At 47.9% G+C, this 15,969-nt stretch overlaps 1 protein-coding gene across 1 annotated transcript; it reads right to left on the bottom strand.

Moving 5' to 3' along the window:
- Positions 1-1,509: 1,509 nt before the first annotated feature.
- On the bottom strand, positions 1,510-3,042 carry LOC119343286 (tryptophan decarboxylase 1-like). Its single transcript, XM_037614334.1, has one exon. It carries the CDS (start codon positions 3,040-3,042, stop codon positions 1,510-1,512), a length of 1,533 nt encoding a protein of 510 aa, XP_037470231.1.
- Between the last annotated feature and the right edge of the window lie 12,927 nt (positions 3,043-15,969).

Raw genomic sequence — 15,969 nt, 5'->3', positions numbered from 1 at the left:
GCCTCATTGCCTCTTGAATTCTATGCGATTATTAGATGCCTGTTATAGCTTTCATGCTGTAAAAACATTGCTGGTTGGTTCTACTCCGCCTCATGAGTTACACACTTATATCCATTTAGTACCTTCACATTTTCTGTGCTGTTGATTTAACGAAAGTTGTGGCCATCGACCAGCCTCGCTCGTTATATATCTCTACACCATTACCACAGTTTGTGTCCGCCTAACTTTTTTGGGGTGTTAGGTCATGAGTGGTATGTCTTCGCGCAAGAGGTCATGATCATATGTCAATCCCTATTGTGGGCTGATATTTTAGAAGGAACTGAATAGAGAAGTGGATCATTTTGTAGCCCCTTCCTGGTGGACTTGACAAAAATTCTGCCATAAATCAAACTGCTAAAACATCTCAGTTCTGGTCCTAGTCTTGCATCCATATGGCAGTTTAGCAAACACTTAGTGCATGGCGTCCGAGGAAAGAGAATCATTTTCACTATTGGCAGTGGAGAAAGATGTGGAGGTGGTCCGCGTGAGCAAGGATGCTGAATGTGTGCATATGGGAAGAACTGGGAAGGCGCGAGATCAGGATGAGGGTCGTCTCGAGTCTCGACCATTCAGCTGTCTGAAACGTGTGTATCAAAGCCTGAGAAGTTCGGGCTTTGGCAGTTAGTGCCACAAGTGTTATTTTTTTACTTGTTGTAGTGTCTGGTTGTAGTATACACGGGAGCCTGAAGAGGTTGCTCAAGGATAGACGATTTGCTAGAGCGAGAAGTCTCGTACGAGTCCCATGCAAACTGATTGGCGCTGGCCAGGCTCAGATGCCAGATATTGTCAGTAGGAACCAAGTCATATGGTGATGTACTAGCTACCACCGTAACTCACTCTTCTCAACCTGTAAGTGCAGAGCAACAACACGTAGATATTATTTAAATAGTATAACAAATTTCCCACATCGAGATCTCCGCATGACACAATAATACATTCAAAAAATATAGACACATCGAAGGGATGCAAACTAAATTGATCACTCAATTACTTACATCCATGTCAAAACTTGCTGTGTTATTGCTGCGGTGCAAGCACCATTAATTCAAGCATGCAAGTATATGGTCGATTACTCGATTTGGAGTATGGAGATGGAATTGCATGGCTTCGGTCTGGTATCTTGAAACGAAAAAACCAAGTGAGGGCAACGTAAGTATTTCTTGATTGATCAAGATGCGCGGGCATGGATGCATTCCTCACTCGCTACCAGAGTACAGTATAACAAATAAAACCAGTGGCTCTTGTTCATTCAATATAAGCCCTTTTACAATCTATAATCATCTTTTTTGTATCAGCCTGCTACAGATATACCCATCGGTCGATACAGATAACAAAACGGAATAAGAACAAGATGTCCAAATAAATAATAATCAGAATCGAAGCAAAAAGAAAGAAAAGAAGAATATCCATGCCCTAAATATAAGGATTTGTGCAGCTCCTGGAACTTTCTGTGTCAGTAGGTCCGTCGACTTAATCCATGATACCGCTCGTAGTCTTCTTGATAAGGTCCCATGCACTCGTCACATGCCTCTCCTCCTGAAGTGACGACCCAACGGCGAACCGGAGCACGAACTTGTCTCCAACCACCGTGTGCGCAAGATAAGCCTTGCCAGTCTTGTTCAAATTCTCCATTAGCACACGGTTGGCTTCATCGGCATCCTCTTCCGTCATGGCTCCACTTGGCTTGATCCTAAAGCACACAAGAGCAAAGTTCCTCGGTACAACCACCTCGAACCTGTTGTCGGCGCGGACGAAATCTTCAAACATCTTGGCCATGGCGACATCACTACGGATGTGCTCTTGGAGCTTTGCGGTACCATATGTGCGCATGACCATCCAAAGCTTGAGCCCGCGGAAGCGCCGACCAACGCCGACCTGCATGTCTTTCAGATCGGTGACCTCACCGGAATCGGTAGCGTCATTCTTGAGGTACTCCGGGTTGGTCTCCAATGAGTCACTAAGTCGGTGAGCATCACGGACGTACAAACAGGTGCAATCGAGGCACGTGAGAAGCCATTTGTGTGGGCTCATGCTAATGGAGTCCACGTGCTCGACGCCATCGAGATGGTGGCGAAACTCTGGGCAGATACACGCACTGCCGGCGTAGGCAGCATCGACATGGACCCATGCATTGAACATGGCGGCAACGTCGGCGATGGCGCCCACTGGGTCGACGGCATTGGAAGATGTGGTGCCCACCGTGGCACAGACATATGTGGGCACGAGACCGGCATCGGCATCAGCTTGCATTACCTCGAGAAGCTTGGACGGGTTGAGCCCGTAGTTAGTTTCCGGCCCAGTAGGGATTGAGCGGATGTTGGCGGGGTCGAAACCTGCGAGGCGGCATGCCTTGAAGAACGTGGAGTGGGTCTGGTCGGCAGCATAGACAGCCAAGCGTGGTAGGTGGGACACGCCGACTGAGCCGCTCCGATGCAGCGCTGTATCACGAGCGGCCACTAGCGTGACGAGCAATGCCTCGCTGGTTGTGCCGAGGATGACACCACCGCCGGTGCCACGTCCAGTACTGGTGCGGTTCATGAAGGTGGTGGGTAGGCGCAGAAGCTGCGCAAGCCAGTCAAGAGCGAGAAGCTCCATCTCGGTGGCCGCGGGCGAGGCCTGCCACATGAATCCAACAGTGTTCATGGCAGAGGCGATGAGGTCGCCGGCGATGGCAGCAGCGCTGTTGGTGGAGGGAAAGAAGGCGAAGAAATTGGGGCTAGCCCAGTGTGTCATGCCGGGGACAACGGAGGTCCTGAGCTCCTTCATGGTGACATCGAATGATGCGGAGTGGGTCGGCGGGGACGCGCTCAGCTCGTCTTGCAGGTATCCCGGCTTCACGTTGGGCAGAACCGGCATAGACTCGATGTTGGTGTAGTAGTCAGAGATGAAGTCGACGGCCTTGTGGAGGTATGCACGGACATCTTCGGGGTTGAGTGGCTCGAACACCGCCTTGTCGTCGGGGAAGGCGGAGAAGGAGATTGGGTTAGCGTCCACGATGTCCATTTCTTTAGGATGCTTAACCCTTGATTATGATCGGAGCAAAGGAGATGTGAGGCTTGTTGGTTTAATGAAGTGCAGCTAGCTCGCTTTGCTTTGCTGCCGGAGAGCAAGAAGCAGAAGCAGAGGTGCGCTAAGTAGTGCTATAGCTTTGCTGCTTGATGTGGTGAATGGAGTTGGTCGTTGGTGTTGGGTGTGGTATATATAGCACTTCTGGATGCGGGAAGCGGCGTGGCGGTGTGGGCGTTGGACGGGCCCTGGTCGCGAGCCCTACCAAAGTGCACGCGTGGGTAGCTAGGTAGGTAGGTAGAGTTCCGAGCGACAACTCGTGCATTTCAATTTGGATACGGATGGTCGTTCTCACGGACCCAGCACGAACGAGGAACAATTCTTCAAGATTTTTGTTCTTATTGTCAAGGCTTGATCTCTTGACTAGCCTTGTAGGTGGTGCAAGGCAAAATTGCATATCGTACTAGTAGTAACGTGAACGTTGGCTCTCTGGCCGATGGATTCGGCGGTAGCAATACGTACAAAAATAATCCGTCGTGATCAATACCGTACTACTGAAAAAATGTGGGTTTCATTTAAAAAAAATGTGGGTTTTGGCCCCACAGCCTGAGCTTGCATTTAGTAAAGAATTCAAGACGTGTGGTACGTGCAAGCCCCTGTGGTCAATGTCACATGGAACAAGCTAGAGCTAGTTGGACGTACGTGCACAATGGAAATTCCATCGCTTACGCCGAAACCTTTTTCATTGCGCGTGCGTGTGGTTGATTCCTCTCAAATCGTCGGTCATATCGGGCAAAGGTGATTTCGTGAAAACAATTGAGATTACTTTCGTGAATTACTTTGCTAGCTAGCTGAATTGAGTGTTTGATGTTGACTAATGTTTAGATTTGTGAAAGTAAGTACGTCATCCTACTTTTCTCAGTACGATATAGATTACTTCTCTTAGGAAGCGAGTAGAAATGGCCGTTTAAGTAAATTATATTGCAACAGTTATACCGGAAATATGGAGTCGAACTACTATCAAACAAGTTACTTTTTGTTAACAGAACCTCAGTATATAAAAGATAAGTTTGACATTTAACTTCAACACCAACACCCCGTATTTTGCTCCCTAACCTCTGCCAAAGTGGTCCGGTGACCTATGCAACCCAAAAAGAAGTAAGGAGATAGGTGAAAAATATTATGTCCGTGAGGAGAGAGAAGGTTAGGTGAGAGGGGTAGAAGATTTCGTGTGTGAGAAGATTAGTTTCTACCGCCAGAATTAATCACCCGACTGCGTTGACTGCACAGGAGTTAAACTAAAATATCAATTAGTTAGGTGAGCATCGAACCGTTGGCACACCTTCATCAAGGGAATAGGAGTAGCAGATGGTGGCTTCAAGCGAACTGATGTAGTATTACTTTGTATGATCATTGTGAATAATTAATAAAATGATTGTATGCGTCGGTCAGATGCCGGGGGTATATCCTCCTTTTCAAAAAAGAAAAGAGGTGAGCATCGAACCAGAGATGTACTAATATTCTCTGTTTCTCACTTAAGTATGACTTAGTAGATAGGTAACTACTGTATCGATGGAAGAAAACATACGTCATTTACTATGCCTATATATGCATGCGCATGCACAGACGCTTATTATCAAGAAACATATTTCCTCAATCATGGTAAAAATAAACAGATTTTTCCCAAAAAAACAATGACGAAGGAGCTGCAATACAAGGTGTGTGCTGCTACGAGCTGGTTCTTGCCGCCGTGTTAGAAGGAAGAGAGGGAGATTGGTGGAATAATTTGACGTATTGCTTGAGCCTCGTGGGCATATATATAGGAGTACATGATTTACTTGTAGTACAAGGCAAGCCAGAATATTTCCTAGTCTAACCTATGTTTCCTAATACAATCACGTTACTCAACATCCCCCCGCTGTCACAACGGTAGCGACGCAGACGGTGAGATTGGAGAAGAATCCGAAGGCAAGCCGACGGACATCCCCCCACAGTCATAACGGTTGACGCATCGCGGAGTCGTGGCTGGAATGGAAACCAACGAGGTTGCTCAAGCAGGCGGTAGCCCTTTGTGCCGTTTGTCGATGTAGCCGAGAGCGTGGGTGGTGGAGCCGTGGTTGAGGTAGCCGTGTGAAGAAAGTCGTGGTCGATGTCGAATCGGGGTGGCCGGTGTCGAGAAAGTCGTCGTGGAGCCGTGGGTGCAAGGGGGCGCCGAGTTAGCATGGGCGCAGTGGTGTCGAAGTAGTGGTGCGCCAGGGAGAAGATGTTGTTGACGACGCGTCGCAGCAGGTTTGCCAAGTCCGGGGACACATCGTGGATGAAGGCACGCACCAATGTTGCCAGCACCGGGCATGCGTAGACGGACGAAGATGAAGTTGACGAAGCACCGACCAGGCTTGCCATGCCCGGGGACACGTCGTGGATGAAGGCACGCATCGGTGTTGCCAGCACCAAGCATGCGTAGACGAGGGACCTACACGAGCTGTACGCCATGTCGGAGAAGTCGGAGGGGCCAGCAGAGAAGAACTTGACGACGGTTGTGGCGCCAATCGGCGCGGGGCCAATGTCGCCAGCGGTTTGTCAGAGTAGATGAAGCGGTTGGGGTAGATGACGGCGACGCTGGCGACGAGCTGGTGCTGGATGAAGATGAAGGGGGTGGACGGGCGGCTCCGGCGGCTACGGAGGTAGCGGCGGCGGCAGCCAAAGAAGAGCGGCGGCGGCGGCCTGACGTCGGCGGCGGCTAGGTTAAAAGTGCGGCGGCGGTGCTCGAAGTAGGCGAAGAACCCTGACAGCATGACGAAGACCGGCGCGGACGGTGATGTTCCCGCGCCAAGGGAGACGGTGCGGCGCATACCACGGGAGGTCGACGCGCGGTGACGGCGGAGTGGACTGCGGGCCGTGGCGCTACGGCCCGAAGGGGCGACGCAGCGGCAGCAGGCGGGTCAAGGCGATGGCGGGAAGACCCCGGGCCGGCGGCGGGGACCGCGGGCCATGACGCTGCGGCCCGAAGGGGCGACACAAGGTGGTTTGCGAGTCAGTGCAACCGCGGGAACGGCCTCGGGGCGGCGGCGGCAGGGACCGCATATCGCGACACTATGGCCCGAAGGGGCAACGCAGCGACGACGCATGAGTCGATGCAGCCGCGACAGGAACCACGGGGCGGTGGCGCTGCGGCCCGATGGGGCGACGCAGCGGCAGCCCGATGCTCGATCGGTGGAGAGGCGCGCTGAACTCGGGGACGATCTTCACGGGACCTGCGGAGGCGCGCGTAACCGACGGGCCAGGCCGGTCGCGCGGCGTAGATGAGGTGGATCGCGACGACGAGCGGGTGATCAAGCCAATCGCGCGCGAGGTTGGGGACGCCGCTCAGTGGAGGCAGGGTGGTGGCGAAGTCCGAGATGAGGCCGGCGACGACGGACGACATGGGACGTCGTGCGTCGAGCTTGTCAGCACCGGCACCGGGCTGCCAAAGCAGCGCCAGCGCCCTGGCAGCAAGGCCCGAGCGACCAACGGAGTAGCGGCGCTCAAGTTGAGGCAGCCGACGAGCCTAACGTAGTTGTCCTGACGCAGTCGAGGACGAGGCCGACGAGGTAGACTGCCGGGCTACCGTGCAGACGCATCGGAGGCGGGTGACGTGGATCGATGGGCGGGCCGGGCGCGAGCGACGGCTATGATTGGCCGTCGCAAGGCGCGAGGCCGCCGGGTCGGGGCGATGCAGGTGTCCCGGTCGGAGCAGGACGGTGATGGCCGGCGCAGGGTGACGGCCGGCGCAGGGCGACGGGTGGACCGATGTGCGGACGGCGGCTGGCCCTAACAGGCCGCCTCTGCGTGCGTGGCCATTGGGTCGGAGGAGAGGCCGGTTGGTCGCGCCAGGGTCGAAATAGAGGCGCTCGGGGTCGATGGTGGCGATGGGCGACGCACAACGATCAAGAATAGATCGAAAAACCAAAAAGAAACCGCGCGATCAAGATGACCGGCGGGAGAGAGAAAACCCCGGAACAAGACTCGGGGAAAAGACTCTCTAGGGCAGCCAGTCAACACGACCGGCGGACGAACCCTAGGTACGGGCGGCGCGGCCCCCGGCGGCGGTCATGGAGGCCGACCGCGCTGGGGGCGGCGCGCTGTGCGGAAGCGGCGGTGGCTAGGATTTAGGATCGACTTGCGATAGATATCATATCAAAAGGAAGAGAGGAAGATTGGTGGAATAGTTTGATGTATTGCTTGAGCCTCGTGGGCATATATATAGGAATACATGATCTACTTGGAGTACAAGGCAAGCCAGAATATTGCTGCTTGCGGAGCTGCAATGCAATGCAACACATGTGCTGCTGCGACCCGGATCTTGCTGCCAACGGATGATGCAATGCCACACGTGTGTGGTGCTGTGACCCAGATCTCGCCGTTAGGGGTGGTTATAGTAGTCACCAGGGGTTGCGGGGGAGACCACTGGAGGGGGCTGTGGCAGAGCTGTGATGCTATGTGGCCAGCACAGCTGCACGAGAAGGATGACGGGGTGCGCTGGCGATGAGCGACTGAGGATTCAACACTAGAGAGGACGACGGGTCAACTTGGGCTTAGTTGCGATCCAATCTGTTAGATTGTTGTAGCATGCCTAAGGAAAGCGCGCTAGTGCTAAGATTGTTGTAGTAGCGTGTTTTACACAGGAAGCACTACTGCTAAGGAAAGGAAAATAAAATAAAAAACATATAGAAAAGTAAATGAAAATGAAAGAAATATAAAAAGGGGAAGGAATAAAAGGAAAATATGAATGAAAATAAATGAAAAAGAAAATTAAAGAAGAAATGTGTAGCAGCAGCGGGCTTTCTGGATAGGCGCTATAGCTAAGTTAGCAGTAGCGCTTGTTTCTATCCGGCGCTACAGCTAACTTAGCTATAGCTAATGTAGCAGTAGCGCTTTATCTCGAACGCGCTACTGCTACTTTTTATTTAACCACGTGCGGTTCTTCCCCACAACCACTTCCCCCAAATCCAACACGCGCGCATCTGCTGTCACCGCCGTCGTCGCCTGGCCGCCGCACGCTCTCCCGTCGCCCTCCGCACGCCGTCGACGCCGCCCCCGACCCCGGCCTCGACGCCCCCCTACATCACCGCCCTCCGACGTGCGCCCGCTGCCCCGATTCCGACCCCGTCCCCGACCTCCACGCCGCCTGCCCCTCTCCCTAACTCCGCCGGCGCCCTAGGTGAGCATGCCCTCCTCCTCCTCCTCACCTACCTCTGCCTAGCTATGGTTCTTAGGGTTAAATTTTAGAGTTCATCTAATTAGTTAGGGTTCATCAAATTAGATGCTAATTAGGGCAGTAGTTATTAAATAGAATTAGTTTTAGAGGTCATCCAATTAGTTAGGGCTAAATTTTAGAGTTCATTAAATTAGTTAGGGTTAAATTTTAGAGTTCATCTAACTAGTTTTTTTTTTTACTTTTTTAGTAAGTGTTTAATAGAATTAGTAAGAAAATTAATAGAACTAGTTGAACTAGTTTATTTTCAGTAAGAACTAGTTGAATTATTAAAACGAGTTTATTTTTAGTAAGAAAATTAATAGAACTAGTTGAACTAGTTTATTTTTAGTAAAAAACTGGTTTATTTTTATTGATAGTAAGTGCTTAACTGAACTAGTTGAATTAATACAACTATTTTATTTTTAGTACGAAAATTAATAGAACTAGTTTACTTTTTTAGTTAAAACAATTATTCCCGCATCGACGTCGACGATGCCTATCCCGCATCCTTGTCATCGACTCGGCGGAGAAGGTCTTCCTGATTAGAGGGGCCATGTCCGGGACTGGGCTCCGCCGGGCTGGTCCTGGGATGTGGTACCTTCCGGGAGGCGCAGCTTGGTGAGGAGCCAGTCCGCCGTTGACCCGAGCCTTCTTTGGTGGCGGTCGCGTGGGCCAGTGACGATGTGGAGGCTTGAGGACCCTGTGGAGGTGGTACGTCACCTTGTCAGCGAGGAGGACGAGTACGTCCGTCGCTTCATGGTTGCGTTGGAGGGCAGGTTCTCCAATACCTGGCAGGTTCTTCAGGGATCTCACTGGAGCTATGATCCTGTGATGGTTCCTTCTCTTTGGGTGTCCACCGCCCGGGCCGATACCCGTCGTTCGCTAGGGTTTTACCTGTATTAGTGAGGTTATATGTATGAGACTATTCAAGATGTATTAGTGATAATATTCGACGATGTACAGATGCAAGAGATGATTTAATTTTGCTTATTGAATGAATGCTAATTTGAATACTAATTTATTTTATGATTTAGTTTTGCTTATTGAATGCTCAAATTGGTGAATTACTCTTATTTTGAATGCTCAAATTGGAGAGCACTATTTTGAATACTATTTTGTTTAAGCAGCCAAATCTCCATGTCGTCGCCGCCGTCATCCCCGTCACAGGCCCCCTCCGACCACGAGGTGAGACTAGCCAAATCTCCATGTCAATATGAGTCCTATAAGATATTTTGAAATGTTTTTGTTCATATTTTTAACCATTGAAATGCAATGATCATCAAGTTTGAATGCAATGACCATCAAGTTTGAATGCAATGACCATCAAGTTTGAATGCAAATAGGACATGTGCTTGCCCAAGTGGCCATGTTTGCAGGTAACACTAGTGGCCTATGTTTTGCCGGAGTGTTTATTAATTTCCGTTCCGGCAAATTTCAGGCGCTCGATACGTCCTTTTTTAGCAAAGGTCATGCCAGATTTTTCCGTGAATTTTGGCATGACTTGTGCTAGAATATGTAGAAAATATCGAGTGAACTGGATTTTCTAGAAAGATAATTAAACGACATTTCGTGTTGACTTTAAGTCTATCGAGGCTCCATACATGACAATCAAAAAATGAGTGAGGGAGAAAGTCTGCATCATATATTGGTTTAATCCACTCGGGGACGAAGGGAGGAGCGACCATCAGCAACGATCGAATATATACACCACGTGAGCTGAGAGTTTAAAAAAAAGACTTGACGGACCGATAGTCAACCCGTGCTGAATAATAATGATCTAATTTAGTTTTTGTAGTACATATATTGAATTTTAGAAGTTTAATATTTGAATTATGAACATAGGAAATGTCGTCAGACGAAAGTCTCGCGGAGTGCTCCTGGTGCGGCGACAGTCGGGGTTTCTGCGACAGGCCTCACTTGGTAGAAGGTCGACGCTTCAGCATTAGGCTCCAGGAGGCCTTCGATGTTGAAACGGTATTCTACGACGCAAAGTGTTTTTCAATTCGACTAGCTTATCTCATGCCATGCAGACACTATGTCTTGAAGAGGATGGATTTTGAAGATCATGAGAGTATGGAAACAAAGAAAATTCACCTAAGGACCCATCATGATATGAATTTTGAGGTAAATCTATATAATTTTGAGAGCATATTCCACTTTGGCTGCCCGGATTGGGAAGCACTTTGTAAGATGTATGATTTTCAAGAGGGTATGCTTGTCACCATGGATCTTGGTGATCCTGACATCGAGTAAGACAATTTGGACATTTGGGTCCTTGTTGATACGCTTTCAATTCTCCCGCACTGTGAGTTTCTCAAACATAGTTATTAAGTAATTTATATTATTTATTTCAAAATAGTTGACAGCTTATTTCTATTGACAGCTTATTTTCATTTTTCAAAGAATGTGCGGAAGATGGTAGACAGAACCTACTACACCGATGGCTCTGAGTTAACTTATCAGGAAAAAAATCATCTGGTCATATTTTGTACTGATGTTGAGAACGACAATATCTATTTTCAAACTCCTCCACATTATGGTCAATATGTGCCACTAGTGCACGTGTTGAACTATGCTAACATCCATGGAGATGTCATGGTAAGATTTTTATTATTATAACATTTGTGCATCTTTTGCATAAATTCTTCTAAAATTGAACTAAACTACTAACTACAAAGTTATTACTATTTTTTCAACAGATAATCCTGCAGGAGTGTGTGCCTCATCTGATGTTTCAGAAAGGCCGCCTTGATGTTTTGAATATACAGCCAGGTGATCCTACGAATCACTCCTGTTCATATCGGAATTCTAAAACCAATGAAGACATGACAATTAAAGATTGGAAAAAATGTATGGTCACTCGTAGGGAGCTACTTGGAAGCAACATTAGGCGAAGGGTAAGAATTGGAGACAGGATAATCTCCATTCTCCATAATGGAGAGTCAGGGTCTATCTTGTTTTGTGCTATTTAACCAAAGAGAACCTAGTAGGTCCTATGAGAGAGAAGTAGGTCCTAGGTACAATGTGTTATTATGTGGTACAACGTGTTAGAGTTGATGATGATGAGGAGTTGTGATTATGACTACTGACCAACTTGCTATATGATGTCTCATTGATAAAAATGATGATCATGAGGAGGTGTTATATGACAATGATGTATTATGATGATAAGTTGTTAATGATATGATGATGATGATGATGAGATATTATGTCATTGGGTGAAAGAACTTGTATACACGGTCACTTTGGATCCAAGCACTTGAAACTAATACACGGTTCTTTCACCCAATGATGTAGTAACTCATTCTGATGTAAAAACAATCTCTAAATTGCTACTGTATGAAAACTTGTATAATGACGCATGAATACAAAATAAAACAAAAAATAAATACCCAACAATAGTAGTAGCGCGGGTAGGGAGGCGCACTGCTAGTAACTACCAGTAGCGTTGTGCACCAAAAGCGCTATGGCTAAGCACGTATAGTAGCAGAGCGGGCAAGCACACGCTACTGATAAACTTTAGCTGTAGCGCTGAATCAGTAGCGCGCCACGCAACGCTACTGATATACCTAAAACCGGCGCTACTGCTAGCCTTTTCCTTAGTAGTGGAGCCACACACACCCACCAACGCCAGCGTGCCACATGTTCTCGCGGGCCCACACATACAGCTTTTCCGCTTCGTTTCTTCTTCTTCCTGTCGCGGACTCCTCTCCCCCTCCTCATGTGTGCCGCCATGGCCACGCTCATCCTCCCCTCTCCCGATGCTTGTCGTCATGGCCTACTCCTCCTCCATCACCGCAACCCCCGTGGGCATGCCCAGCGAGCTTTTTTACCACTAGTCCACAAACGATGCAACTGTCTCTCTCGTCGCTGGAACTCGCGTGTTTGCGTGCTGCATCCACGGCCATGGCCGCGAGCTGTTGTTCAGGGAGGGGACCACGATTTTTTTGTTTACAAGCTGCAACCGCTGGGGGCCGCGTGTTGCTACTGGCATTTTGTTTTGCTGGAACCTGTAACGCCATTTGCTAGTATCATCTATAGATTTTGCTAGAAAGAGAGGTCAACGGCCGCGACGTTCTGCTGGGAACAAGTGAATAAGAATGTTGCAATACTTTGATGAATGAAGGTACTACCGGCAACTTTTTTTGCTGCAATCATTCATGGTAGCTGCGACCCCGCGACGACGTTTTGTTGCAACAATCGTCGTCTTTTGCTACTACTGAAGATTTCTTTTGCTACATCCATTCTTCACGAGGTAGTGGCGACTGCAAGAGATGATGTTTTTTTGCTGCAACTGTGTGCGTTTTTGTTACTACCGTCAACAGTTTTTGCCGATTCCATTCTTTTTCACGATGGCAAGATGCAAAAGTCATACGTATAACAATTGACCTTTGTTCTTTCTATTTGCATTATTTGTAACTTTATTAAATGTATAATTGTACGTAGATTCTTGGGTCAAAACATGTATATGCAGAAGTGGTCCATGGAGCAAGGACGTTAAATGTGTGCATATTGGAGAACGGGAGGACCAGACGAGAGTCGTCAGGCATGGCTGTTAGTGCCACAAGTTTTTTTTACTTGATGTGGTGTCTGGTCATATAACGAACTAATTCTTCAATGGAATACATCGGTGCAAGCTTTGTACTTTACAAAACAGAAAAAAATGTTCCATTAATAATGCTAGACACTAGAAGCCTCGCAACCAAAATCAAAGTGTTATAGTATTTTTCATGCAAAAATGGAAGGCATCGTGATTTTCTTCATGTTGTTTCTATTTCCTGGTCATGCTACTTGATCACATTGCTCATGGGCTCCTCCATTCTACTTCACACGTTCATGGTTGCTTCCGCTGCTAAGAGCTTTTTTAGGGTTCATGGTTGCTTCCGCTGCAAAGAGCTTTTTTAGGGTGATTGGCGGGTTACAAGTTGTACTTTCGAGTAACTCCACCACTGATTTTTCTTGACCGTCGGATCTGAAAAATTAGTTAAAAATTTAATTTTTGGTCAAAAGGGTAGAATGGTCAAAGAAATTAGCTCGTCCGCCCCCACCCCACCTCCCGCGCCCCCGCACGTTTCTGCTCGCATAGCCGCCACCGCCGCCCTTTCCGCCGTTCCGATCAAGAGATCCGGCGGCGGCCCCGATCCAATCAAGCACCAGCGTTCCGCCGCCCTTGCACAACGCCAGGAACTGCTGTTCGTCCGCTGCGGCGCGCCGAGCCCGACGAAGTCTCCCCTACCCCACCGCCGACTGCAGCGCCTCCCTCCGTGAAGCAGCCGGTGACGCCCAGCAACGCCAGCGAGCACTTTGTGGACAGGTGCCTTTCCCTCCCCTTCCCCCGCGCCCCGCCCCGTGCGTTGCTAGTCAGACAGTCCACCGACTGTCAGAGGAATTTTTTGATTAAAAGCCAACAACCTTGGGACAGTTTGGTATAGATGTTTTGATTTGTTTGTCTAAATTGCGTCCAGCGGCAACAAATAGTAAGAGGGATGGGGTCAAGCACTATCCACAGGTCTTGCAAGAATTCTGGAGACTCGAGAGCAGTGGTATTTCATGTTGTTCTATCTATCTAGTTGACATCTGCATAAATGTACATGCGCCTGTTCTGATAAAACTGCAGTTCTCAGGTAGCTAGCGAGACGGTAGCTTGACAAGGTCACAACGGACTTGGTAGTAGTATATGGATTATTGCAACCGCCCACAACACAAGTTACTCCTTCCGCAAGCCTTTCACAGCCGCGTTCACCTCTCGAATATCCTCGGTGCTAGGAGTAGAGCCTGTTTTGTGAAACAGAGGTCTGTGAGAATATTGTGAGGCATATATACATACATATACGAAAAAGGAAGAGATCCAGAGGACCCTTACCAGGTGCTAAACGCTTCTGGTCTCTAAGACGATCAACATTCCAAACATTCTGATCCACCATGGCCTCAACATCAACTCCTTTCCATGGCAAAAATGTCAATAAGTAGCTAGCTAGAGAGTTTAGAGGCAGAAGAAAACAAACTGAAGTGATCACATAACAGTTGCAGTGTTGTTCAGTTTGCTGTCAAACTTCATATGACATCATAGGATCCAAATGACCTACCTTAATTAACCAATAGTACATGAAGAGTACAAAACACACAATCAGTTTGTTGTGAAAAATCGCAAGAGATATATAGTCTAAAGAATCAGTACTAACTAGCCCCACCATGAAAAAAGAAGCCTAAATTAGGTGAGCTAGCGAGCATGCCAGCTTAATTAATCAGTTCATGGATACAAAATTATTTGCCGCATTCAAGGTTACTGCTTTTGAAGTTTGTGTATACTATAAAAATGAATGGATGCGCTATGATCTTGTGCAGAAGAGACAGATCAGTCATAATGTGGCCAAGTTCAAATTTGTTTCCCTAGACATACTTCTGTGTTGGGCCTTGCAATTGGCCAATATATAAGATGCAGGTCTGACCATTTGTACTGTTCATATCCTGGTGTACAGTTATGATGTTGAGTTATGGTCATTCTTTTTGGTACATGGAGCGAGTCGAATATTCTGATTCCGTTTTTTGTATTTTGTTAACTGGTTGCAGAGGGAAGGATGGTACTGGTGAGGAAGTAGTCAAGCCTTTTACTCCGACTAAAATGGATTTTGATATTGGATACTTTGAGCTTGTTTTAAAGGTAATTTATTATAAACATGTTCCAACCCACTGAATATCTCTTATCATTGATTCTGATGGTAAAAAGACTATGTGGCCAGTTGACTAGAATAATTAGCTTCATTGTACACCATAGTATTAATTCACTTCCGAAGATATGCTGAATAAAATAAGCCTTGATGAATTTTTGAAACTCTGAAGCTCTTACCTTCAGGGGAATATGTGAGCATGGAAATTCTTTTACTTCCGGTGCATGATTGAGACCAGTTGTTAATTTGTACGTGATATGCAGGAATAGATGGCCGATATAAGTGCTGAGTGTTTGGATGTGTACGTAAACATTGTCAGCAGGATGTTTCATAGAGAGGATGAAGGTTTTGAGTTCTATAACAAGTATGCTCTTGAGAAAGGCTTTAGTGTGAGAAAAGGCTACGTTGAGTGGGATGAAGCGAACGAGAAGATAATTCTGAGGAAATTTGTCTGTAGTCGTGAAGGTTGCCGTGAAGAGAAGCCCATGAAGAGGAAGAGAGAAGATAGGAAGAGGAAGCCACGAAATATCACTCGTGTGGGGTGTAAAGCGAAATTTGTCACTGCAAGAGTCGCCAAAACAGGGCGGTGGTTTGTGAAGGATTTCATCGATGAACACAACCATCCTCTGGCCCCACGAGACCTTGCTTGCTTTTTGCATTCCCACAGAAGAATCAGCGACGAGCAGAAAGCGGACATTATAGAGATGGAAAGTGTTGGAATCCAGAAACACAAAATCATGGATGTGTTGTGCATGCAGTACGGTGGATATGACCAGGTTGGATGCACGACGAGGGACATCTATAACTTCTGCCATCGCTACAAGCAGGAAACAGTCGCTGCTGGTGATGCTCAGACGGTGATCCGTCACATGATGGCGCGGCAAGAGAGAGACCCAGATTATTTCTTCAAATACTTGGTTGATAAAGATGGGCATCTGAAGGGATTGTTCTGGTCCGATACTCAATCTCGCCTTGACTATGAGGCTTTCGGCGATGTTGTGGTTTTTGATAGCACATACA

Source organism: Triticum dicoccoides, unplaced genomic scaffold (genome assembly GCF_002162155.2).
Source record: "Triticum dicoccoides isolate Atlit2015 ecotype Zavitan unplaced genomic scaffold, WEW_v2.0 scaffold121619, whole genome shotgun sequence".
NCBI classification, from domain to species: Eukaryota; Viridiplantae; Streptophyta; class Magnoliopsida; order Poales; family Poaceae; genus Triticum; species Triticum dicoccoides.
The sequence above is the reverse complement of the archived record's forward strand: the minus strand, read 5'-3'. Positions and strand labels throughout refer to the sequence as shown.